Source organism: Hordeum vulgare, chromosome 2H (genome assembly GCF_904849725.1).
Source record: "Hordeum vulgare subsp. vulgare chromosome 2H, MorexV3_pseudomolecules_assembly, whole genome shotgun sequence".
NCBI classification, from domain to species: domain Eukaryota; kingdom Viridiplantae; phylum Streptophyta; class Magnoliopsida; order Poales; family Poaceae; genus Hordeum; species Hordeum vulgare.
This window is the reverse complement of record NC_058519.1, coordinates 492,061,662-492,089,342: the sequence shown is the minus strand read 5'-3', so window position 1 is coordinate 492,089,342 and position 27,681 is coordinate 492,061,662. Positions and strand designations below refer to the sequence as shown.

Here is a 27,681-nt window from a genome sequence, read left to right as displayed (position 1 = left end):
GGCGGAAGAAGGTTGATTTTAGCTATTCCTCAGCCGCAACAACTGCTGCCTCGCCGTCCTCGCCGTCGCCCTTTTGGCGGGACCGGGACGCCGAGACTGGCAGACTAGATATTTCTTTCAAGCACGGTTTTGGCGCGACGCAACCGCGTATCCACGGCCTTCCTCCCAGCAACAGCGAGCCTTATCGCCCCTCCACCTCTCCAACCTCTCACCTCTGCACAGAGAAGCAGCATGTCGAGGATGCCGCTCCCTCCGTCCCCTCCCCCCTCCCTCTCCAGCAAGGCCCCCACCCTTCCCTTCTCCCCCAAGAAGACGCCGCCGATGCCCGTCTACAAGGACCTGCACTTCAACAAGGACCTCTCCGCCACCAAGAAGTTGCAGGTAACGCAGCAACTTGCCTCGTCATCGAATTAACTCGTGATGCGTTCTGAATTTAGCTTCTTGCAGGCTGGTGTGGACTTGGTGGCGCGGCTGGTGGGGGTGACCCTCGGTCCCAAGGGGAGGAATGTGGTGCTCGCCAACAAGTATGGCCCTCCCAAGATCGTCAACGATGGGGAGACGGTCCTCAAGGAGGTAATCCCGTTGCTCTTCAAATTCAGTATATGTTCTTGCGATGTCTATACATTCCCTTTCTCGAAAAAATCTTCTTGCAATGTCTGGGTCCTTTTCAATCTTTTGGAGTGATTGGAATCTTCAGTAAACTCATTTCTTTTTTCTACTGGATTCTACAAGATCGAATTGGAGGACCCGCTGGAAAATCTTGGAGTTAAATTAGTCAGACAGGCCGGCGCCAGGACGAACGATATTGCCGGCGATGGGTGTACCACTTCTATAATCCTTGCTCAAGGCCTGATTGCTGAAGGAATGAAGGTATGCTGATACAGAATCACACTAGTCCTCTATTTTTCTTGGTTCGAAAAGGCGCCAAGAGAAGTTTCTGCTATAATGAAGAGTGACGCAAAGAATTCTGAAACCTAAACCTGCATCTGAATATTTTCAAAAAGTAGGTTCTTGCTGCTGGAATGAATCCGGTTCAAATTGCGCGTGGCATTGGGAGGACTGCTGATGCTTTGGTTTCTGAACTCAAGTTGATGTCACGGGAGGTATGGTTTATCAGTTAATCTATGACTATGAATGTTTCTGTATGTTCTTAATGAAGATATCGTAACGTTTTGTAAATTGCTGCCTTCTAGATTGAAGATCATGAAATAGCACACGTGGCTGCAGTTAGTGCCGGAAATGATTACGCTGTCGGAAACATGATTTCTGATGCTTTTAAAAGAGTAGGCAGGGAAGGCATGGTTAGAATTGAAAACGGGAGAAGCACTGTAAACAGTTTGGAGGTTGTCGAAGGAATGCAGTTTGAACGTGGTTACCTCTCACCTTTCTTTGTCACCAATCATGCAAATATGTCCGCGGAGTACACTGACTGTAAGGTAGTGCAGATATCTCCATCATGTCTTCCCAGGCCACTGCATCAGAAGATGCACACACATCACTCTGCTGGATAATTTCAAGTGTTCTGTTTTGTCTTTTGTAGATCCTGTTGGTTGACAAGATAATTTCTGATCCAAGGGAACTTTTAAAGGTGTGCTTTAGTGCTGTAAAAGAAGATTTCCCGTTGTTAATAATTGCCGAGGATGTCGAAGAAGAAGCATTGGCTACTTTGACGAGAAACAAGCTATCAGGGATGATCAAAGTGGCAGCAATTAAGGCCCCTTCTTTTGGTGAACAAAAAACCCAATGCTTGGAAGACATTGCAATCATAACAGGAGGTACATAACTGGTTCACGAAATCAACAGATGCAACTTCAGTCATCAACATCTCTTGTTGGTTTTCAGGTACAGTAGTGAGCGATGACATGGGATACACGCTAGCAGAGGCAGGGAAAGAGTTCTTAGGCTCTGCTTCTAAAGTGGTAGTCAAGAAAGATTCAACACTAATTGTTACTGATGGAAGCACCCTTCACGCAGTTGAGAAAAGGGTTGCTCAAATAAAAGGCCAAGTTGAGGTATAGTTAGCCCAATAGTTTGATGCAAAACATGGAATAGTTCATGTGACATTTTATATGTACGTACCGGAGAAACTGCAGTTAAAGCTTCCTGAAGTTACCATGGACCTATGAATATGGTCAATCTTAATGCGGTCATATTTTTCATTTCTTATTTCCAGAACTCAAAGGAGAGGTACCAGAAAAAGATACTGGGTGAGAGGATTGCAAGGCTATCTGGTGCAATTGCAATCATTCAGGTCATCAGGTGTCACAAGTATTTTTTAGCTAACTAAACAAAACTTTTTGCAACTACTCCCTCCGTTCCTAAATATAAGTCTTTGTAGAGATTTCACTAGTAGACTACATACGGATGTATATAGACATACTTTAGAGTATAGATTCAATCATTTTGCTCCGTATGTAGACCCTTAGTGAAATCGCTTAAAAGACTTATATTTAGGAACGGAGGGAGTAGCCTTTTGTGCCGTTTGGACTGCATGATTCTAAAAATCTGGCGTCAAGTTAATTGCAGATCGGTGCTCAAACAGTCATTGAGATGAAAGATAAGAAGCTGAGAATTGAAGATGCCCTTAATGCAACCATGGTATCACTAACCAATCTACAATCTTATTATGCGAGGTTCTGTCAAGTACGATTTTCCTATTTCATAACCACATTTTGGATATTTCAGGCAGCTATCGAGGAAGGTGTTGTAGTTGGTGGCGGATGCAGCCTACTAAGATTATCCCAGAAGATTGAAATGATCAAGGAATCATTGGATAATTTAGAGCAGAAGGTAACACACTATGGTTTCATCTTCGATGCAAAATGCAACTAGGGAAATAATGAGCATGTGGCCCTAATTACCACTGTAAAAATTGTCTTAAAGACTATAATACTACCGAGTAGATTTTTTTTAGAAAAGGAGGATTACCTCCGGCCTCCGCGTCAGCGCGATGCATACGGCCCCTTTATTAATAAAAGGCAAACAAAACGTAGTTCCACAAAGTCTCCGACGAATTAATGTAAATGCAAAGGTAAAGGAAAAGGTGCCACAACCGGCAAAAATAGGCCTAGAAGACTACTCCTCTATCCTATTACTGGACTGCCATCCAAACCGGTTGAAGATATCCCGCTCTAGAGTCTCCCATCGGGTAGACCCAGTAACCAAAGGCTCCCTGGTTTCCGCAGGAGTGAGTAATGACCATGTACGGATCAATGCCGCCGCTCTGTGTAATACCTGCAAAAATGCATGTTCGTATGTCTGTCAAAAACCACATCATTCCTACAGTTCCATATAGCCCACAACAGTGCACAAACTCCAATACAAATGCGTCTAGCAATAATCGTATCAACTCCATCAAGCCACGTTCCAAATAACGTGTCAATGCTTTCCGGAGGTCTAATATTAAAGGCTATACGAACCATCTGCCAAAGAACTCTCGCAAGTGGGCATTGGAGAAAGAGGTGTTTAATGTTCTCCTCGTTATCACAGAAACTACACCGAGTACTACCCCCCCCCCCCCCAATCACGTTTAGCCAAGTTATCCTTAGTTAGAATCACCTTCTTGTGCACAAACCACATGAAGACCTTGATCCTTAAGGGTACCTTAACTTTCCAAATATTCCTGGACTAGGGGATACTGATAGTGTCAATAAGACCGAGGTACATCGATTTGACTATAAAAAATCCGCTATTCGTAAGCTTCCAATGCACCCTATCAGGTTCCTCTGATAACTGGACATCCATGAGTCTCCTAACAAGGTGTAACCAATCAGCCCATCGATGTCCTATCAATGACCGTCTGAATTGGATATTTAGAGGATTTGACTGTAAGATTGTTGCTACATTCGCATCCTTGCGTTGCACAATATTGTAAAGAGCTGGATATTGAATGGCTAGAGGTATCTCCCCCAACCACGAATCCTCCCAGAATCTAGTACCCTCTCGAAACAGGCTTTCGCCCCGCTTTATATATAAAGCACATAAGCCAGAATCCATACATCAAGTCCCAACAACGAAATAGAAAAGAGGGTCCGCTGGGGCAACAACACAATCCAGCCCAAGAAAAGAGAAGAAACAAAAAATGCCATCCCAGGGACAAGGTAAGCAGCAAGTGAAGTAGAGGAGAGCCGTCGGGCGGCCATCATCAACGCGTCCAGGTAGTGCTGAAGCCGGTCCCGGTCTCGAGGCCTAACGAGCGGATGCCAGTGCTGCAAGAAGGCAAGGAATTTGAAGAACGAGTCAGATGCACGCCGCTGAAACACCTTCTCAATCACCATTTTATTGCGAGTAATCCAAAGAGTCCACATCATAGCTGCAAAGACCAGCCAGAACAGTCGGCGTTTATGGCCGACCTGGGTAGCCCGCACCTGTAGAAAATCTGCAAGGTCATAGGCCTCCCATTCCGGTCCCAGAGCCTCGCGCACAAAGCACCAAAGTGCCTGTGCTGCGGTGCAGGAGAACAGAATGTGAGGACCAGTCTCCGGGATGTGGCACAGGGGACAGATGCCGGTACCCGGACCATGGCGTTTCAGCACCTCGGTCCCAGAAGGTAAACGGTCTCGGAGAAGCTGCCAAACAAAAATCTTAATCTTCAGGGGTAACGGTGCCTTCCCGAGTGGGGATAGCCACAGGAGGACCGGCATCCTGCATAACGCCAAGTAGGCCGAACTAACAGAGAATTTTCCCGAGGGAGAAAGACTCCAAGAAACACTATCTCTGACCGCCGAGACCGGGAGGGGAACCACTGCCAGTAGTAATTCCCAGTCCTCGACCTCAGCTGAACCAAGGGGGCGGCGGAAAGCGACATGCCATCCGTCCTCCAGAGCAGATGCAGAGACAAGGACAGCAGGGTCGGAGCAGATAGCAAAGAGCCTCGGAAAGTGACAGCGTAAAGGCTCCCCCTCCAACCAGGGATCTAACCAAAACTGGGTCCCAGACCCATTGCCCACCGAGACCCGCAGACCCAACCTAATCTCGTGCTTAATGCTCTGGATAGATTTCCAGAACTACGATCCATTTGCGAGCGAGCATGCCAAGAGGGGTCTGCCTCTAAGGTACTTGGCCTCAATCAATTGAAGCCACAAACCCCCATCGTCCTGCAGGATCCGCCACACCCAACGGAGCATCAGGGCCACATTCATGCGGCGGGACGCAGGTATGCCCAAGCCCCCTCGGTCTTTTGGCACGCAGATGTCGGCCCATTTCACCATGTGATACTTGGGTCTACCATTCCCTGCCTGCCAAAAGAATCTAGCCAGCTCCCTGTCAAAGGCACTGTGCACACCTTCAGGCAGGAGATACATCCCCATCATATACATGGGGAGGCTCGCAAGGTTAGCACTTATGAGAATGGATTTGCTACCTTTAGACGTGAACCTGCCGCACCAGGGCTCCGCACGGGACGCTACTCGTCCCACAAGCGGATCAAACCCACTAACCAGAATCCTGGACTCAGCCAGGGGCATCCCCAAATATGAGATGGGGAAATCAGCCAGCTTGCACTTAAGGTTGTCCGCGATCCTGTGCTGCTCAGCATCAGAGTAGCCCAGGACCACCACCTCACTCTTATCAAAGTTAATCTTAAGTCCAGACATTTCCTCGAAGCAGAGCAAAAGGAACTTAAGATTAGCAATGTCCGAGTCCGAGCCTGAGACCATGATCATGGTGTCATTCGCATATTGGAGGTGGGAGACCCCACCACCCGGGATGAGGTGGCCAACCACCCCCTGGATATGCCCGGCTAGTTTTGCCTTATCCAGGATGCCAGCAAGGGCGACAACAGCGAGATTAAAAAGCAGGGGGGAAATAGGGTCTCCTTGCTTGACCCCCCTGGAAGCCTGGAAAAAGGGGCCTACTTCGCCATTGATATTGATCGCGGTGCTATCGGATCGAACCAGTTGCATGATCCAGGAACACCACCTCTCGTCAAATCCGCGCCGCTGCATCACCAACCTCAAGAAGGACCAGTCAAGACGGTCATACGCCTTCTGGAAGTCCAATTTGAGGAAGACCCCCTTGAGACCCTTGGACGCCACCTCGTGAACAATCTCGTGAAGGGCAAGAATCCCGTAATGGATCCTCCGGCCCTTCAGGAATGCGGACTGGAGGGGGTGAGCAATCCGTTCGGCCACAGGGGACAAACGAGTGGCGCAGACTTTCGCAAAAATACGTGCCAACACGTTAATACCGTAATAGGACGGAATTGCCGAATATCCGAGGCCCCAACTAGTTTGGGGATGAGAGCAATGACTCCAAAGATAATCCTGCCCATGTCCAGGGTGCCTATATAAAATTCATGGAACATGGGCATGATGACCGGGCGCACGGACTCCCAGAATCGCTGGAAGAAAACCACTGGGAGGCCGTCCGGCCCCGGGGCCGAGCACGCCTTCATAGACACGATAGCCCTGCCAACTTCTTCCGAGGAGAATGGGAGAGTGAGTTCCGCATTCTCCACGTCGGACACCTGATCAACTGGCAGCCAGAAGTCCTCACAAAGGGAGGAGCCTCCTCGCGGCACAGCCGAGAATAACTCCTTATAGAAGGAGTAAATATGGGATGAGATGTCTTCTGGGTTTTCTAGCAGAGCATCCCCATCCCAGAGGAAAGGGATGACACATTTCCGCCTACGGCCGTTAGCGATGGCCTGAAAATACGCGGTGTTTGCATCCCCCTTGAGAAGCCAGTTCTGGCCTCCTCTACGTTGCCAGAACAATTCCTCACTCCTGAATATGTCCATGAGCTCGGCATCGAGGGAGTATCTCCGGGTCCAGTCATCCGGGGACAGGCCCGGCCCGTCCGCCAAGTCATCTAGGGTCTTAATCTGGCCCAGCAGGGCCCCTTTACGGGCCCGTAGATCAGCACCCAAATTAGCGCCCCAGCCCTTCATGGCCTGTCGAGCCATCTTAGCACAGTGTTGCCAGATGTCCACCGCACAGAAGATACGCGGCGGGGAGAAAGCTGACCTTACTTTCATCAATTTCCAATAATGAATTTGGTTCTATGGAAGAAAGTTGACCTTACTTTCATCAATCCCTTCCAGAATGGTGAATCATTGGCTCTGACATTTACCTGGGGTAAGGTCTTAGAATGTAGGTACTTATTTCGCAAAATTTGTATCCACATGCCTTCTGTCTCTACTGGCAGTCTGAACAGCCACTTACTCAGAAGACATCTATTCTTCACCTCTAAATTCTCAATTCCCAGACCTCCTTGGTCTTTGGGCCTACAGATAATATCCCATCTAGTTAATCTGTATTTCTTCCTATCCTCATCACTCTGCCAAAAGAATCTAGATCGATAAAAGTGCAATCTTTTTCGTACCCTTACTGGTACCTCAAAGAAGGACAGGAGGAACATGGGCATACTCATAAGAACCGAGTTAATCAAAATTAGTCTTCCTCCATACGAAAGCAGCTTGCCCTTCCAGCAACTTAGCTTTTTCTCAAATCGATCTTCTATGCTTTTCCACCAATGGTGAATAGGTATGCCTAGATAGCTGAACGGTAGGCTCCCCATTTCACATCCGAACAATTGTTTATAGGTGTTTTGTTCATCTTTGGCTTTCCCAAAGCAGAACAACTCACTCTTATGAAAATTAATTTTCAGGCCAGACAATTGTTCAAAGAGGCATAGTATAAGTTTCATATTCCTAGCTTTTGATACATTATGCTCCATAAACAGGATCGTATCATCCCCGTATTGTAGGATAGACATGCCATCGCCCACCAGATGTGGCATATTATACTACCGAGTAGATGATCTAATAATATCCATCTTGCTAATTTCTGGAGAGCAAAAACCTAAATCTGGATATATATTAAATCTTAGAACAAACCATGGCATATGAGAGGGCAAAGTCATCCCTGTCATTGCACAATTACTATCCGACAATCATAAAATGTTTATACAGAAGGACTGCAGTGCTTAACAAAAAATCAAGAAAATTGCAACAACTCACAATAAGAGAATCAGTATTCCAAAATCCCGTACTACACATAGATTTTATTTGTCCACCAAGCAGTGAAAGATTTGGCTGTGTGCAACCTCGATGTCTCGACTAGCGCTGCTTCACATAGTGTTGTTCCAGAGACCGGGTGTACTTGGTGTCATCTTGATATTAGTAGTCTTGGTGTTTGTGCTTTATCAAAAATAAAGATTTCTTGGTACGTAGATGTTGCAACAATAAATATACAGTTTGGATGCCCATTCACTACACTGATTTTTCTGTCTTGAGCCGTAACTCCTTTTACTCTGTGTTCAGATCGGTGCTGACATATTCAAACATGCTCTGACCTACCCTACCACACTGATAGCTAACAATGCCGGGATGAGTGGCAAGTTCGTCATCGAAAAGGTTATCACTAGCAAACAGTAGCTCTTTTGGTTCAGTTACATGTTACACATTTGTCTGCTAAACTGTTCTCTACCTGAGGATAAATTCTGGCTAACACGCATTTCGCTGCTGCTGTTGAAGGTGCTGTCAAATGACAATGCAAGTTATGGCTACAATGCTGCCAACGGCTGCTATGAGGACTTGATGGCTTCTGGAATATTGGACCCAACAAAGGTTAGTGAAACAATCATAGAAGGATGGTTGAAATTGTTAAGCTTCATGCAGGTTAGTGAAACAATCATAGAACGATGGTTAAAATTGTTAAGCTTCATGCACTAGCCAACGCAAGCAGAAGTCTCAACTGATGGAAAGGGCAATCCACACAATCGCTTCAACGAAAACGAACTTGTGTCTCTCAAATTAAACCAATTAATAGCGGTGAATGACATAACCGACCCTGCAATTCGTCTGCCCCGCACATATGTACCAGGTTGTGAGGTGTTGCATAGAGCATTCTGCTGTTGTTGCCAAGTCTTTTCTCACCTCCGATGTAGTGATCGTCGAGGCACAAGAAAGCAAACCGGTTCGCGTAAGGCCCCCAATGCCCCCTAGGAACCTGATTCCCCCAATGCCTGCATCAGGTAACTATATTTGCACCTTCATGTAGGAGAGATGCATCTTCTTTTCAGTATCGTGCTTACCCTGGTCCGATGCTTTCAGTTTCAGGTATTCGAGTGTAGCATGCACGCCTGTCTTTGGAGGCACCAGAAATATGGTCCTCAGGACATCAAAATGCCTGGGATGTGAGTCATTTTGTGGGAAAATCTGTCAAGATAGCGAAGATCACCGGAGGAAAGATTTACTTCCTACTCCATATCAAACATTCCTCGAAGGAGAGGAGAACGAGGTTCGTGAGAGAAGCGTCGACGGAGCTCAAGAAGGTGTCGATCAGAGCGCCCATGGCAGCTCTCCAGGAAGTTCGTACAGGCACACTGACTAAACTGCGGTTCCATGTACTGTCGATTATGCATCAGATACAGACAAGTTTATGCAGATTATAGGCATCGCATCGTTTTGCTGATGAAACTAATCAGTCCTTTCTTTTTGGCGAAGCCTCAGCTTTATTATGTCAGGATGGTCTGTTTAAAATCAGCCGGATGGCAGGAACACGGGTAATTAATTCGGTGTGCCTGTCTGTGTGTGGGAGATGATGCAGCCTTGGGAGTTGGGAGTTAGTACCTTTGCACGTGCCGCTAGAACGTGGCACATCGAAATTGGGAAAACTGACGAACCATATACTAGCGTCGTTTTGAGCGCATACTTTGCAAAAACAACAAAGACTTTTGCTGAAAGCGCATAATTCCATCGACTATCAAAACAAACGGAAAGATGGCCACACTCCCTCCGTTTCATAATATAAGTCTTTTTAAATATTTCATTAAAGGACTACATACTACATACGAATGTATATAGACATATTTTAGAGTGTAGATTCACTCATTTTGCTTCGTATGTAGTTGTTTAGTGAAATCGCTTAAAAAAATTATATTTAGAAACGGAGGGAGTACTTTGCAATTTTGCATGCGATGCGAGATAAACGCAAAAACTTGGCCGCAGCGTCAACGCAGCACGCTACTGACAGATCCGATCGACAGCACCTATTATCGAGATGTGCGAGGGCTAAACAACAAGATTACAACAGTACGTGGGCCATGCAATGTCATGCTGCTGCGTTACGCGGCACGAGGCGGGCGCGGAGCGGGCGCTTCATGATGGTGATGAATAGCCCGCGGAACTCGGCGAGGTCGACCGCGTTGTCGTCGCCGTCGGCCTCCCACCACTCGAACTCCCTGACAAGGTTGGCCACGAAGTACTTGAGGTGCAGCATCGCCGGCGCGATCGCCGGGCACGCGCGCCTCCCGGCTCCGAACGGCATCATCCTGAGCTCCCTCGTGCAAGTCAGGTCCGCGTCCTCGCCGTCCCCGCCGGGCATGAAGCGCTCCGGCGTGAACTCCATTGGATTCGGCCACGCCGCCGCGTCGCGGCCGATCTTCCCCACGAGGAAATTCACCGTCGCGCCGCCGTCCGGCACGCTTGTCAGGCCGAGCGCCTTCGCGGCTTCTTCGCCCTCCATGTGGCGCAGCACGAACGGCAGCGGCGGGTGGCGCCTCAAGCTTTCGAGCACGACGGCCTTGAGGTATGGCATGCGTGACAGCTCCGTCTCCTCGACGACTTGCCCGTTGCCGGCAATGGCGTCGACCTCGACGCGGAGCTTCTGCTGCAGGTCGGGGCGTTTTACGAGGTTGGCCATCGTCCATTGTAGCGCAGAAGCCGTGGTCTCTGTGCCGGCACCGAGGAACTCCGAGATAAGGCTCACGAGCTCGCCGTCAGTGACGGCCCGGCCGCCATCTTCTTGGATGCGTAGGTCCAGGAGGGACTCCACGTAAGACTTGGAGCTGGAACCACGGCCCTCCTTCAGGTTATTCTTGATCTCGGCGACGAGCGGCAGGAACGATTCTTCTTGCTGCCGCCGGACTGCAAGAAGCTGGCGCCACCGTGATGGGTAAAGGAGCTTACCGATCCTCGGGTACCTCACAAACACTCCAGAGGAGGGTAAGGTGTGGAGCATGTGGCGCTGGTACTTCTGCATGGCACGGATGCGTGTCTCCCCGAGCTTGGACACGACGTCCTTGCCGAAGCACATCTCGACGAGGACAGAGTACACGGCGAAATAGAGGCTCTCGGCTGCGGGGGCGCCGGACCTGAGGTCGCGCACCAGGTTGCCGAGCACGCGGGCACGGGTATCGCCGAGTCGGCTGAGCCGGGATGGGTGGAGGACGCCGGCAGCCACGTTGCGGCGGACGGCGCGCCAGTAGGGGCCGTACGGCGCCGACAGGATGTTGTAGTGGCGGTTACGCGTGAGGATGGTACTTGGCACGGTGCCGGAGGGGCGGTGGAGGAACACGGAGTTGTGCTCCACCAAGGCGCGGTGCGCCACCGCACGGTCCGTCACCTGGATGGACAGGCCGCGCCGGCTGCCCTGCCCGCTGGAACCTCCCTGCCGCGCCACCCGAGTGATCACAGGCGCGAGCCTACGCAGCCAGCCCGTCACGTGCTCATTTCCACGACGGCGCGCGGTCAAGAAGAAGACGGTGGCGACGAGGAGAAAGCACAGGCAGGTGATGCAGTCGGGGAGAGCCGGGAGCATGGCGATAAGGTAGCCCATCCTTAGCTAAAGATGCAAATGAGCGGACGCGTATTTATCCTAACCGGATTCGCGCGCAACCCGTATCCCCGTCGTCCATCCGCACGTTGTCCCATCAACCGGTCCCACTTCTGTACCTGCCATGGGGCGTATTCTCGCCGGCTGGTGATATTGTGATGAACGTATAGAATGTTGTATTCGAGCTGCCTAAGGAATCCTCTACCAATAAGTACAACTAGTACTACCAGCCCACTAGTACATGAATCATGCGCCTGTACCTTCCATGCATCCAGTAAGTGGGTTATTTTACCCCGAGACGAAGCAAATAGCAGCAGCCTGCTTTGTTTGTTTTTTTAGTCTGATTAAGCACCCGAATATAATTAGTCGGTGTGTTATTCCACCAGCGCCACCTAACAGTTTTAATCTGGAGAGTTGAAAGATAAAGTGCGGTGTAAAGAATCCACAAAGTTCCGACGTGCATCTGATAGGTCACCCACCCACCGCTCTCCTCTCCCCCGTTATCCGTCCCTTCCCCGGCTCTCCTCCTTCACCGACTCTTGTGCTTCTTCCCAATCTCCATGTCTACGAAATACGAAGCCATCCATTGCTTGTGCTCCTTCCCAATCTCCATTTCTACGAAGCTACCCCGTTGATGCGGAGGCGTGGCCGCCGGTTGGGCGGCATATCTATGACGAGCAAGCATCCCGGTCAGATCCGAGGTCAGAGTAACAGGTATCTGTGTCATTAAAGTTCTAAATCTGAAATCCCTAAATCATTATCCATATGAACTTTCCCCTTCCGTTTCATTCAATCGATCCCCAACAAAATACTATGGTTGGTGTTGATGATTCTATCCTTTTCTCATATTAGAACGCCATTTGCTATTAGTAATCTTCCTTTTCACATACTAACGCTTGCAGTTTCTGTGAACTGCTTTTGAAGTCTGTTTCTCTGTCTGTATCTCCAAAACAATACTATGGTTGATGTACGACCAAAGAATAAAATATACGTACTTGATGCATCTTCATAATAAATTCCGTATCAGTCAGTGACCCTACCAGATCCAGGTGACATGGCTCTCCCTGCACTGAACTTATGGATAACTTGCGACATAAAGATGCGTTATGTTTTTGTTTACTTGACGGTCTTCAGTTGTTTTGTTTCAAAGTTCCGTTTGATGCTACTGTATACAGAATTCGCAAATGTTTATCACCTGTTGTTATATGTTAATCTAAGGAGTTGTCTTAGTATTCCTTCATGTTGTTTTAGTAAAGTGATCTTACTGTGAACAGTGTTTCTACAACCTACCAATGGTTAAATGGCTCATTATCCTTATAAACTTTGTTTTACACAAGCAGAAGCAATAAAAGATTGGTCCTTCCCTTTTCCTGCCAAAGGTCTCACTTTGCCTGTGTTAGGTTGTTATCAGCTGCTTGAATTCCTTTGTACTCATAAGAATAATTTATGTTGCATACTATGCAAGATGTCAAAAAAGTATGAATCTGTTTTCATTGTACCAAAAATGGCAATGTGTGATTTTGAGTCGCAAGAGGTCCTAGATTGCTATTTAGGCTCATGAACACATTGCTTCATAACAGGGATCTACTGCATTTGTTCGCAGGGGGGGGGGGGGGGGCTTAATGATGTGCTGCCAGCTCATCCATATAGTTAGCTATATAAAGTTATGCAGGAAAAACTATTTCACCATGCATCTTCTTTGGTGTGTTTTTTCTAAGCTTGCCCTGTTAAGGTATATGTTGCAAAACGAGATTGCCATAACAAATAGATAGTATTGCAAAACCAGATTGTTCAAGCTTGAATAACGAAAAATTACATTCCCCACATTTAAAGTACGTTTGTCTGTCCGGGTGCTTAAACATTACACATTAAACCTGTACCATACATCCAATAGTTCAAACTGCGTCTTTGATGCTTAACCAAAATACCACATGATAAAGCATCGTCCATCATGCTTACTGATTTTTCCTAACAAGAAATTTCCTGTATCTCTCAGGCATGTGTCCAATGTTCCCCTCCAGTCCAAGTACATCTACCAGTATGTTCATCCTGGAATGGAGAACTCCATCATTTTGCTGGTAAGACATGAAACGTCGTGCGTTATCACATATTCGTTGTTTTGCAATAGCGGTTAATTGAAGACGTTACAAGTCGGATGTTTACGAACCGGGTTTAAGACCCTCTTGCATTTACTTCCCATCCAGTTGCGTCCGTAGTGTAGCGCATATACCCCACTGTCTGGCCTGAAAACATTGATATATATACTGTAAACAGACATATCTAAGTACTCATGCAATGTTTACGGCTGTTAAAATTACCCGTTGCATAGGCCAACATTCAGCCCTTTCGGGAAAACTGTATTCCATCTTGCCATGTCTGGAGCCCAACCTTGAAAGAATTCTTGAATGCAGCTTTGCAATGCAACATGAAGGTTATCTGTAACCTTACGGTGCCTGTTCTGGATTACTTTGTCAGACTCGTCCCCGTTGTTAATGGTTGGGTCAAGGACAATTATCCTCTTTTTTGGAAAATCCCATATGTATGTCGACTATGTGAAGTTGAACTTCACAGGCAGTATGAACTAGACAATTAATCAGTAGTAAGATTGTATTCATATAACATTATTCATACAATAGATAAGGCGGTACTTATAAAAGAGTTGTCTACTAAATACCTCTGTGCATCTGTGCACGTCATAATTAATATGTTCCCCGATTAACATATCCCGGACGTACCTCACGATCACGTCTCCTCTACTCACATGGTTCTGTTAAATACAACAGCCAATAAGCAGAACTCGTTCATCTCGCATAAAATGATTCAATATATTTTGTCATCAATAGTTGTACTCACCACAAAGTCTGGCTCTAGCCAATGTCGCCAGCAACCTTCATCTTTATCCAATGCAAAGATAAAGTCCATTTGCTGGTATCTTCTAACTGCTAATGTCATCAAATCATTCTCTATTACACCTCCTTCGGACAGGTTCATCCTGATGCGATCAGCCGTGAGCTCCAGGTATTTTGGCTGCGTGCTGATAACCCAATTGCTGCAAATGTAAAATCCTCATGTTAGCTTAAGAAGAATCAATGCCAAGCAACCAAAACCTCTTTGTTATGTATGTAAAAGGGTTACATACTCTTTCCTTGCATCTGCAGGCTCTTTCATAAACATCCTAAATACCTTTTCAACATTAGCTGGTGCTCTTACAGGAGGATCATACCCTAGGACGAAAGGGGATCGTGCAGCCCTCCCTGGCTTAACGATCCTTTTTCTCTGGGGTTGTGTACTAAGCCCATCTTGTGTTTGTGTAATGTTTAGATTGATTGTTGCCTGCTCCATCTCCTCACGTATGTCTAGCTCTTGGGCGGCTATCTCCCTGTTCAGGCTAACGGGTGTTGTTCCTGCAGCCTTGTTCGGTTGAACAACCTCTTGTGCAGGAGTGCATACTATCTCAAGTCCTGACCCTGCAATGCACATTATGCAAATTGTTATCATCTTCCAAATATATGGTTGGTACATATCTCGTGATATGTTTAATTAGATTGTTTTATCACCTTGCAGGACATCTCTTCCATCTGTTGACCCCGGTGTTGTGTTAGCTGATGGCACGGAATTCGCACCTGCAAACACTGACGAGACCGTGTTTAGTACTTCGTACCTAGATGATTATTGTTAGTTGCACGTGTTGGGGAACGTCGCAAGGGAAACAAAAATTTTCCTACGCGCACGAAGACCTATCATGGTGATGTCCATCTACGAGAGGGGATGAGTGATCTACGTACCCTTGTAGATCGTACAGCAGAAGCGTTAGTGAACGCGGTTGATGTAGTGGAACGTCCTCACGTCCCTCGATCCGCCCCGCGAACAATCCCGCGATCAGTCCCACGATCTAGTACCGAACGGACGGCACCTCCGCGTTCAGCACACGTACAACTCGACGATGATCTCGGCCTTCTTGATCCAGCAAGAGAGACGGAGAGGTAGAAGAGTTCTCCGGCAGCGTGACGGCGCTCCGGAGGTTGGTGATGATCTTGTCTCAGCAGGGCTCCGCCCGAGCTCCGCAGAAACGCGATCTAGAGGAAAAACTATGGAGGTATGTGGTCGGGCAGCCGTGAGAAAGTCGTCTCAAATCAGCCCTAAAACCTCCGTATATATAGGTGGGAGGGAGGGGAGGAGGCAGCCTCAAAACCTAAAGGTTTGGCCGAAATTGGAGGTGGAGGAGTCCTACTCCAATCCTACTTGGAGTAGGATTCCACCTTCCCACTTGGAAACTCTTTCTACCTTGTGTTTTTTCCTTCTCAAACCTTATGGGCCTTAGTGGGAACTTATTCCAGCCCACTAGGGGCTGGTTTATCTCTTCCCATAGCCCATGAGACCCCTTGGGGCGTGACACCCCTCCCGATGGTCCCCGGCACCCCTCCCGGCACTCCCGGTACACTACCGATGAGCCCGAAACTTTTCCGGTAATGCACGAAAACCTTCCGGTAACCAAATGAGGTCATCCTATATATCAATCTTCGTTTCCGGACCATTCCGGAAACCCTCGTGACGTCCGTGATCTCATCCGGGACTCCGAACAACATTCGGTAACCAACCATATAACTCAAATACGCATAAAACAACGTCGAACCTTAAGTGTGCAGACCCTGCGGGTTCGAGAACTATGTAGACATGACCCGAGAGACTCCTCGGTCAATATCCAATAGCGGGACCTGGATGCCCATATTGGATCCTACATATTCTACGAAGATCTTATCGTTTGAACCTTAGTGCCAAGGATTCATATAATCCCGTATGTCATTCCCTTTGTCCTTCGGTATGTTACTTGCCCGAGATTCGATCGTCAGTATCCGTATACCTATTTCAATCTCGTTTACTGGAAAGTCTCTTTACTCGTTCCGTAATACAAGATCCCGCAACTTACACTAAGTTACATTGCTTGCAAGGCTTGTGTGTGATGTTGTATTACCGAGTGGGCCCCGAGATACCTCTCCGTTCACACGGAGTGACAAATCCCAGTCTTGATCCATACTAACTCAACTAACACCTTCGGAGATACCTGTAGAGCATCTTTATAGTCACCCAGTTACGTTGCAACGTTTGATACACACAAAGCATTCCTCCGGTGTCAGTGAGTTATATGATCTCATGGTCATAGGAATAAATACTTGACACGCAGAAAACAGTAGCAACAAAATGACACGATCAACATGCTACGTCTATTAGTTTGGGTCTAGTCCATCACATGATTCTCCTAATGATGTGATCCCGTTATCAAGTGACAACACTTGCCTATGGCCAGGAAACCTTGACCATCTTTGATTAACGAGCTAGTCAACTAGAGGCTTACTAGGGACAGTGTTTTGTCTATGTATCCACACAAGTATTGTGTTTCCAATCAATACAATTATAGCATGGATAATAAACGATTATCATGAACTAAGAAATATAATAATAACTAATTTATTATTGCCTCTAGGGCATATTTCCAACAGTCTCCCACTTCCACTAGAGTCAATAATCTAGTTCACATCACCATGTGATTCCAACGAATCCAACACCCATATAGTTATGGGGTCTGATCATGTCTTGCTTGTGAGAGAGGTTTTAGTCAACGGTTCTGAAACTTTCAGATCCGTGCGTTCTTTACAAATCTTTATGTCATCTTATAGATGCTGCTACTACGTGCTATTCGGAAATGCTCCAAATATCCACTCTACTATATGAATCCATTTCACTACTCATAGTTATTCAGATTAGTGTCAAAGCTTGCATCGACGTTACCCTTTACGACGAACTCTTTAACCACCTCCATAATCGAGAAAAATTCCTTAGTCCATTTGTTACTAAGGATAAATTTTGACCGCTGCTAGTGATTCAATCATGGATCACTCTCTGTACCCTCAACAGACTTTGAGTCAAGGCACACATTAGGTGCGGTACACAGCATGGCATACTTTAGATTCTACGGCTAAGGCATAGAAGACGACCTTCGTCTATTCTCTTTATTCTGCCGTGGTCGGGTTTTGAGTCTTACTCAAATTCACACCTCACAACGCAACCAAGAACTCCTTCTTTGCTGATCTATTTTGAACTCTTTCAAAAACTTGTCAAGGCATGCATCTTGTTGAAACTTCTATTAAGCGTTTTCGATCTATCTCCATAGATCTTTGATGCTCAATGTTCAAGTAGCGTAATCCAGGTACTCCTTTGAAAACTTCTTTCAAACAATCTTGTCTGCTTTACAGAAATTCTACATTACTTCTGATCCACAATATGTCAACCACATATACCTATCAGAAATTCTATAGTGCTCCCACTCACTTCTTTGGAAATACAAGTTTCTCATAAACCTTGTACACACCCAAAATCTTTGATCATCTCATCAAAGTGCTTATTCCAACTCCGAGATGCTTGCACCAGTCCATTGAAGGATCACTGGAGCTTGCATACTTGCTAGTATCTTTAGGATCGACAAAACCTTCTGGTTGTATCACATACAATGTTTTCTCAAGGAAACCGTCGAGGAAACAATGTTTTGACATCCTACGTGCAATATTTCATAAATAATGCAGCAACTACTAACATAATTCTAACAGACCTTTAGCATCGCTACGAGTGAGAAAGACTCATCATAGTCAACTGTTTGATCTTGTCGAAAACATCTTTGCGACAAGTCGAGCTTTTCTTAATAGTGACTTATCACCATCATCGTCTGTCTTCTTTTAAAGATCCATTTTACCCAATAGTCCCATGACCATTAAGTAGTTCTACCAAAGTCTACACTTTGTTTTCACACATGGATCCTCTCTCGGATTTTATGGCTTCCAGCCATTTGTCGGAATCTGGGCCCACCATCGCTTTCTCCATAACTCGTAGGTTCACTGTTGCTCAACAACATGACCTCCAAGACAGGGTTACCGTACTACTCTGCAGCAGTACGCGACCTTGTCGACCTACGAGGTTTGTAGTAACTTGATTCGAAGCTTAATGATCACCATCATCAGCTTCCACTTCAATTGGTGTAGGCGCCACAGGAACAACTTCCTACGCCCTGCTACACACTGGTTGAAGTGATGGTTCAATAACCTCATCAAGTTCTACTACCCTCCCACTCAATTCTTTCGAGATAAACCTTTTCTCGAGAAAGGATCCTTTTCTAGAAACAAACACTTTGCTTTCGGATCTGAGATAGGAGATGTACCCAACTGTTTTGGATATCCTATGAAGATGCATTTATCCGCTTTGGGTTCGAGCTTATCAGACTAAAACCTTTTTCACATAAGTTTCGAAGCCCCAAACTTTCAAGAAACGACAGTTTAGATTTCTCTAAACCTCAGTCTATACTGTGTCATCTCAACGGAAATACGCGGTGCCCCATTTAAAGTGAATGTGGTTGTCTCTAATGCATAACCCATAAACGATAGTGGTAATTCGATAAGAGACATCCCAGCATGCACCATACTAAATAGTGCGTGGCTATGACGTTCAGACACATCATCACACCATGATGTTCCAGGTGGCATGAACTGTGAAACAATTTCCACATTGTCTTAACTGTGTACCAAAAATTCGTAACTCAGATATTCATTTCTATGATCATATCGTAGACAGTTCATCCTCTTGTTACGACGAACTTCACTCTGAAACAGAATTGAACTTTTCAATATTTCAGACTTGTGATTCATTAAGTAAATACTCCTGTATCTACTCAAGTCGTCAGTGAAGTAAGAACATAATGATATCCACTGCGTGCCTCAACACTCACTGGACTGCATACATCAAAATGTATCACTTCCAACAAGTTACTATCTTGTTTCATCTCAATGAAAACAAGGCCTTGCTCATGTGGTATGATTTGCATGTCACTAGTGATTCGAAATCAGGTTAGTAAAGATCCATCAGCATGGAGCCTCTTCATGCAATTTATACTAACATGACTCAAGCGGCAGTGCCACAAGTAAGTGGTACTATCATCATTTAACTCGTATCTTTTGGCACCAATGTGTAACACTACAATCGAGATTCAATAAACCATTGAAGGTGATCATTCAAGCAAATAGAGTAACCATTATTCCTTTTGAATGAATAATCGTATTGCAATAAACACGATCCAATCATGTTCATGCTTAATGCAAGCACCAAATAACAATTATTTAGGTTCAACACCAATCCCGATGGTAAAGGGGGCGTGTGACGTTTGATCATATCAACCTTGGAAACACTTCCAACACATATCGTCACATCGCCTTTAGCTAGTCTCCGTTTATGTCGTAGCTTTCATTTCGCGTTACTAATCACTTAGCAACCGAACCGGTATCCAATACCCTCATGCTACTAGGAGTACTAGTAAAGTACACATCAACATTATGTATATCAAATATACTTCTTTCGACTTTTGCCAGCCTTCTTATCTACCAAGTATCTAGAGTTGCTCCGCCTCAGTGACTGTTCCCCTTATTACAGAAGCACTTAGTCTCGGGTTTGGGTTTAATCTTGGGTCTCTTCATTAGCGCAGCAACTGTTTTGCCGTTTCACGAAGTATCCCTTCTAGCCCTCGCCTTTCTTGAAACTTAGTGGTTTTCCAAACCATCAACTATTGATGCTCCTTCTTGATTTCTACTTTCGCAGTGTCAAACGTCGCGAATCGCTCAAGGATCATTGTATCTATCCTTGATATGTCATAGTTCATCACGAAGCTCTCAAAGCTTGGTGGCAGTGACTTTTGGAGAACCATCACTATCTCATCTGGAAGATTAGCTCCCACTTGATTCAAGTGATTGTCGTACTCAGACAATCTGAGCACATGCTCAACGATTGAGCTTTTCTCCTTTACTTTGTGGTCAAAGAATCTTGTTGAGGTCTAGTACCTCTTAACAAGGGCACAAGCATGAAATCACAATTGCATCTCTTCGGAACATCACTTATGTTCCGTGACGTTTTACAACGTTTTCGGCGCCTTGCTTCTAAGACATCAAGTATCTTGCACTGAACTATCGTGTAGTCATCAGTAATGTGTATGTCGGATGTTCATAGCGTCCATAGACGACGCTCGAGGTGCAGCACACCGAGTGGTGCATTAAGGACATAAGCCTTCTGCGTAGCAACGAGGACAATCCTCGGTTTTACAGACTCAGTCTGCAAAGGTTGCTACTATCAATTTTCAACTAAATTTTCTCTAGGAACATATAAAAACAGTAGAGCTATAGCGCAAGTTACATCGTAATTCGCAAAGACCATTAGACTATGTTCATGACAATTAGTTCAATTAATCATATTACTTAAGAACTCCCACTCAAAAAGTACATCTCTCTAGTCATTTGAGTGGTACATGATCCAAATCCGCTATCTCAAGTCCGATCATCACGTGAGTCGAGAATAGTTTCAGTGGTAAGCATCCCTACGCTAATCATATCAACTATACGATTCATGCTCGACCTTTCGGTCTCATGTGTTCCGAGGCCATGTCTGCACATGCTAGGCTCGTCAAGCTTAACCCGAGTGTTCCGCGTGTGCAACTGTTTTGCACCCGTTGTATGTGAACGTTGAGTCTATCACACCCGATCATCACGTGGTGTCTCGAAACGAAGAACTGTCGCAACGGTGCACAGTCGGGGAGAACACAATTTCGTCTTGAAATTTTACTGAGAGATCACCTCATAATGCTACCGTCGTTCTAAGCAAAATAAGGTGCATAAAAGGATTAACATCACATGCAATTCATAAGTGACATGATATGGCCATCATCACGTGCTTCTTGATCTCCATCACCAAAGCACCGGCACGATCTTCTTGTCACCGGCGCCACACCATGATCATCCATCAACGTGTTGCCATCGTGGTTGTCGTGCTACTTATGCTATCACTACTAAAGCTACAGCCTAGCAAAATAGTAAACGCATCTGCAAGCACATATGTTAGTATAAAGACAACCCTATGGCTCCTGCCGGTTGCCGTACCATCGACGTGCAAGTCGATATTTCTATTACAACATGATCATCTCATACATCCAATATATCACATCACATCGTTGGCCACATCATATCACAATCATACCCTGCAAAAACAAGTTAGACGTCCTCTAATTTTGTTGTTGCATGTTTTACGTGGTGACCAAGGGTATCTAGTAGGATCGCATCTTACTTACGCAAACACCACAACGGAGATATATGAGTTGCTATTTAACCTCATCCAAGGACCTCCTCGGTCAAATCCGATTCAACTAAAGTTGGAGAAACCGACACTTGCCAGTCATCTTTGAGCAAAGGGGGTTACTCGTAACGATGAAACCAGTCTCTCGTAAGCGTACGAGTAATGTCGGTCCAAGCCGCTTCAATCCAACAATACCGCGGAATCAAGAAAAGACTAAGGAGGGCAGCAAAACGCACATCACCGCCCACAAAACCTTTTGTGTTCTACTCGAGAAGACATCTACGCATGAACCTAGCTCATGATGCCACTGTTGGGGAACGTCGCAAGGGAAACAAAAATTTTCCTACGCGCACGAAGACCTATCATGGTGATGTCCATCTACGAGAGGGGATGAGTGATCTACGTACCCTTGTAGATCGTACAGCAGAAGCGTTAGTGAACGCGGTTGATGTAGTGGAACGTCCTCACGTCCCTCGATCCGCCCCGCGAACAATCCCGCGATCAGTCCCACGATCTAGTACCGAACGGACGGCACCTCCGCGTTCAGCACACGTACAACTCGACGATGATCTCGGCCTTCTTGATCCAGCAAGAGAGACGGAGAGGTAGAAGAGTTCTCCGGCAGCGTGACGGCGCTCCGGAGGTTGGTGATGATCTTGTCTCAGCAGGGCTCCGCCCGAGCTCCGCAGAAACGCGATCTAGAGGAAAAACTATGGAGGTATGTGGTCGGGCAGCCGTGAGAAAGTCGTCTCAAATCAGCCCTAAAACCTCCGTATATATAGGTGGGAGGGAGGGGAGGAGGCAGCCTCAAAACCTAAAGGTTTGGCCGAAATTGGAGGTGGAGGAGTCCTACTCCAATCCTACTTGGAGTAGGATTCCACCTTCCCACTTGGAAACTCTTTCCACCTTGTGTTTTTTCCTTCTCAAACCTTATGGGCCTTAGTGGGAACTTATTCCAGCCCACTAGGGGCTGGTTTATCTCTTCCCATAGCCCATGAGACCCCTTGGGGCGTGACACCCCTCCCGATGGTCCCCGGCACCCCTCCCGGCACTCCCGGTACACTACCGATGAGCCCGAAACTTTTCCGGTAATGCACGAAAACCTTCCGGTAACCAAATGAGGTCATCCTATATATCAATCTTCGTTTCCGGACCATTCCGGAAACCCTCGTGACGTCCGTGATCTCATCCGGGACACCGAACAACATTCGGTAACCAACCATATAACTCAAATACGCATAAAACAACGTCGAACCTTAAGTGTGCAGACCCTGCGGGTTCGAGAACTATGTAGACATGACCCGAGAGACTCCTCGGTCAATATCCAATAGCGGGACCTGGATGCCCATATTGGATCCTACATATTCTACGAAGATCTTATCGTTTGAACCTCAGTGCCAAGGATTCATATAATCCCGTATGTCATTCCCTTTGTCCTTCGGTATGTTACTTGCCCGAGATTCGATCGTCAGTATCCGTATACCTATTTCAATCTCGTTTACTGGCAAGTCTCTTTACTCGTTCCGTAATACAAGATCCCGCAACTTACACTAAGTTACATTGCTTGCAAGGCTTGTGTGTGATGTTGTATTACCGAGTGGGCCCCGAGATACCTTTCCGTTCACACGGAGTGACAAATCCCAGTCTTGATCCATACTAACTCAACTAACACCTTCGGAGATACCTGTAGAGCATCTTTATAGTCACTCAGTTACGTTGCAACGTTTGATACACACAAAGCATTCCTCCGGTGTCAGTGAGTTATATGATCTCATGGTCATAGGAATAAATACTTGACACGCAGAAAACAGTAGCAACAAAATGACACGATCAACATGCTACGTCTATTAGTTTGGGTCTAGTCCATCACATGATTCTCCTAATGATGTGATCCCGTTATCAAGTGACAACACTTGCCTATGGCCAGGAAACCTTGACCATCTTTGATTAACGAGCTAGTCAACTAGAGGCTTACTAGGGACAGTGTTTTGTCTATGTATCCACACAAGTATTGTGTTTCCAATCAATACAACTATAGCATGGATAATAAACGATTATCATGAACTAAGAAATATAATAATAACTAATTTATTATTGCCTCTAGGGCATATTTCCAACAGCACGAACTATACTAATTATTTCCAACTAAATATACATATGTACAGAGGGAATATACAACAATTGAAATATCAAACGACACAATTTATTTTTACCATGTGGCGAGACCGCTTTGGTGAAATCATCCATCAGGTCTATGCTCGTGAATCCTGTGAAATCTATCTTAAATTTGCTTGGACCGCCCTGTTTTGTGTACTCCTCATTGTGTTTATCTTGCTGTCTTGTAGCAAAGACTGTCATCTCCCTGCTTGATACATGGACTGCTTCATCTTTTTCTACGCCAAGGTCAAATGAGGGGACCTCTGTGTTCAACGATGAATGAGGTCCATAAATCCACTTCCTACCATCTGTTGATTGAGCCTGAATTGGCATTTGGTCATGCACTTCTGTATCATTGTTGACTTCGTTATGTTGCTCCGCTGCAGCAATTAGTTCATCCAGATTTTTTATTGCTGGGTCAGCCTCTGCAGTTGCATCTTTGACCCTTGCTCTTTTTGTTGAACAACCCCGTTGATTTTCATTTGTCCTATGGCTAACAGGTCCAGGATCTTCGTGTAATGTATTGGTATTTGGGTTACACATGGCTGAACCTGGTGACAATGGCGACTCTTCTCCGGACTCTTCAGTGGAGACATCACCTCCTTTATTGATATAAAGGTATTAGTCACAAACAAATCTTTCGGTATATGTACATCTTTAAATTCACAGCATGAATTCCTTACCTTTATAATTATCTTCCCTAGGCCTTTTGTTGTTCTGCCTTACAGTACTTGATATTTCTTCTATATCTGCAATGATCTTTGAGGTCTCTTCTTCGATAAAGGTTTCTGTCTCACTTAATACCCCTTCCCACCCGTGAGCGTGGCGTTTGTTTATCTTTTCACCTTTTTTATACGCCATTTGCAAAACTGCTCTGCATCTAGACGAGTATTGCCCCACTTTTTCCACAAGTATGGATGCAATCTGACATTTCGCAAATTTATGCAAACAAATGTTATACACCATGCCTCCTTCTGGATTAAAATCACATTTTAAAATGCATATTGGGATGTTAGTAGTACCTCCTCGACCATCGGTCCTCTCTTGGTTTTGCTTGACCCCTCTCCGTAAATTTTGAAATCCCGTATTAACGACCCCGAATACCTGTTCCTGCTGTAACATACTGTGTGCACTGGCCTCGGCTGAACATCAACACAAAAATCGACACGTTAGAACAGCATAATTGTACTCGTAATAATTAAGCGAAAGTAGGTTAGTGTCAAATATCGTTATATGATCATACCAGCAGCAGTCCGTATATCACAATTTCTGAATTTTTTCATGTGCTCATATCCGCATCAATAATTTTGTTAATTGTCTTCTGGTCATATACCTTGCATCTCGGAAATACATCGCGTGGTAGGTTGTCGTCCTCAAGATCGAGATTGTCTAGATAGAACACCTGTGGAATTATGTATGTATTTCATTAGACCGAAAAACACAACCTATAGTTTGTGTTACTCTCTGTGTTACTCTCGGACAATCTTAATCTACCCATACCTGAATGAAAAAAGTGACCCAGAGATGTTTGATTTTACTTTGCCTCCAAGGAGCTCTCACTTCACCCTCCCAACAGATATAAGCACTTCTTCCTGGACGTACTTACCCCAGTTGTACATGTGTATGAGACCAGGGGTGTGCAGCCCGCCCCAGTAGTCTGTCATGAAGTAATTGTGCTTCAATGGCGGTGCCAGAACATATGTAACCGCACATATAACGTATGCAACCTTGAAAGCATCAGATTCTGGCTTCGTCATTTTCCTTGCATATTCTTTCTTTACAATTTCCTCAATGACCGAAATCCTTGTTTCACTACTGCTTATCCCGAGTGTTTGCCTGACTGAACTACACACGTGGGGTGCTTGGGTCTTGTTTATTGTTGCTCCTTCTCCGGGCACACCTAGAACCTTCTCGACGTCTTTGTCATCAAATGGTGTGTCCCTTCTACCATCCACAATTATTGCTGAAGCTTTTTCATCAACCTTGCTGAGAACCCACATCTGTTGATACCTATTTGCCCTAGTAATTTTTGGTATATGCATTAAGCCTCCCAACTTCATCTCGTCAACTAGTTTCCTCTTCTCCTCTGACAACATATCGTTCAGTTTCTTAAACCTCTTCACACTGCCCTTGGAGTTTATCAGACAACCCCCGCCTTTTTTATTTCCCTTCCCGCACCCGTCAGAATCAGATTCTCCTTCCTCTTGACACAATTCTGTAGTTGGGTACGCGTCAAAGTCACCGATGCCCTCTTCATCCGATTCCTGGTACATGGATCCTGAGGAGTCCGAGGACATGACCTGAAAATCATAAGCATGGTAAACATTTTTCAGTGCCGTCACAACTTAACAAATGTAATACATTTGCGAAAGCCGTGTGGTAATAACGGAATGGTAATAATTAATATTACACAACTCGTCGTGTCTGAACGTCGTTTCAACCGTTGCCATCTTTTATAACCATTAATAAATGGAAAAAATAGTCTTCAGAGTGTTTCAGCCTGTTGCTCAAGGTTGCGACCGCGCCACTCAACTTATTGTGCGAACCAGCCTACTATCCCCTTATTATTGGTAAATTGTTCACATAGAACATTTTATTTTTGTTTGGTTCTTATAAAAGTATAACATGGAGCATTGCTATTTGATGACTTGCGGTAATAATATTGTTGATCCGTCTCGATAAGTTATACACCGGGGTTGATGTACTATAAAAATATACGAGAACTACCATCTATGCTCTAACAGTCGGTGTTACAGCGAAAGTAGTTCACCGGGTGTATATCTTCTCATTAATTTCAACAATAAATTTACCGGCCTGAATATTAATCCTGGAGGACAGCCATCGTAGAAGTAACATCATGCATTGTAGGTTATTACTCTGCCGGCCATAAACATCAAGAATAAACCCATCTGTATTAATTTTATGCCGGGTAATGAATACTATCGTTTTATTGTAGGTTATTTCTCTGCCGGCCCTAACTGTCATACTAGTAGGTGGGGAAACAGGTTTCATATAATCTTACATTCCCAACAAATCAAGATGGGATGAAACCAGACGAACACAGATCTGAACAATGTTCGTTGGCAATGTGCCATAGAAAGCACGAAACAAGCAAGACCGAGATGCTCGTGCATCTGTAAATAGATCCATCTGAGATAGACCTTGTAGCGCAAGGGGCTTGGGACATACCTTTTCCAAATCTTTGTCCAAATCCTCTTCTAGGTCTTGGAGCTTTGCTTGAGAGCTCGAACAAAGTAAGTGGCTTCTAACACTGCTTGCTCCCTGTCAATGCGTCTGCCTGTATGGACGGGGGCAAAAACAGAGACAGATACCCTTGCCTCCTATACAGAGACCGGCAGCTTCCTAACGTTGCACGTATGACAGAGTGGCCCACAGGAATGGCACACGGTGGCCATACGACAAGTATGCCTGATGGGGTAGGCCACATGGTCACTGACCCTTGCCAGGTTTGTTAATATTTGTTAACAACCACAGTGCAGAACCGATGAGTACAAAGGACATGACACAGTGCGGAATCGATGAGTACAAAGGACATGACACAGTGGATTCTTCTTGCTAAAACTCTCCAGGATAGTCTAATACATTGTTTAACTTGCCAACTTCAAATTTCTACGGTACGATAAACGTTGAGCTTTATGTTGGAAACAAAACTTCCAAGCTCAAAACTAGTGGAAACTTAGGGAATAGTAAGATACATAAGACTTTTTGTTGGCCACCAGATATTCAGATTGATGCGATCTGGCTCACTTAGCCACCCATGCTGACGTGACCGCTATGATTGCAGCTACTG

The 27,681-nt window shown here is 45.5% G+C and overlaps 2 protein-coding genes across 2 annotated transcripts; one reads left to right on the top strand and one right to left on the bottom strand.

The window, feature by feature from the left end:
• Positions 1-207: 207 nt before the first annotated feature.
• On the top strand, positions 208-9,526 carry LOC123426809 (ruBisCO large subunit-binding protein subunit beta, chloroplastic-like). The gene is made up of 14 exons (XM_045110706.1): positions 208-381; positions 448-573; positions 733-870; positions 1,008-1,103; positions 1,194-1,436; positions 1,541-1,775; positions 1,843-2,012; positions 2,174-2,251; positions 2,527-2,598; positions 2,686-2,790; positions 8,264-8,356; positions 8,477-8,569; positions 8,826-8,976; positions 9,056-9,526. The coding sequence occupies exons 1-14, from the start codon at positions 232-234 to the stop codon at positions 9,073-9,075; spliced, it is 1,770 nt and encodes a 589-aa protein (XP_044966641.1). The 5' UTR covers positions 208-231; the 3' UTR covers positions 9,076-9,526.
• A 334-nt stretch (positions 9,527-9,860) lies between these two features.
• LOC123430325 (cytochrome P450 89A2-like) lies at positions 9,861-11,601 on the bottom strand. The gene has a single exon (XM_045114191.1). It carries the CDS (start codon positions 11,559-11,561, stop codon positions 10,056-10,058), a length of 1,506 nt encoding a protein of 501 aa, XP_044970126.1. The 5' UTR covers positions 11,562-11,601; the 3' UTR covers positions 9,861-10,055.
• Positions 11,602-27,681: the final 16,080 nt, after the last annotated feature.

Bases quoted from the DNA above. Each gene is read 5' to 3' on its own strand.
- LOC123430325 (XM_045114191.1), bottom strand. From the start codon at position 11,561: ATGGGCTACCTTATCGCCATGCTCCCGGCTCTCCCCGACTGCATCACC.
- LOC123426809 (XM_045110706.1), top strand. From the start codon at position 232: ATGTCGAGGATGCCGCTCCCTCCGTCCCCTCCCCCCTCCCTCTCCAGC. The intron at 2,599-2,685 runs GTATCACTAACC...TGGATATTTCAG, and splicing joins ATGCCCTTAATGCAACCATG to GCAGCTATCGAGGAAGGTGT. The intron at 8,977-9,055 runs GTAACTATATTT...CGATGCTTTCAG, and splicing joins TCCCCCAATGCCTGCATCAG to TTTCAGGTATTCGAGTGTAG.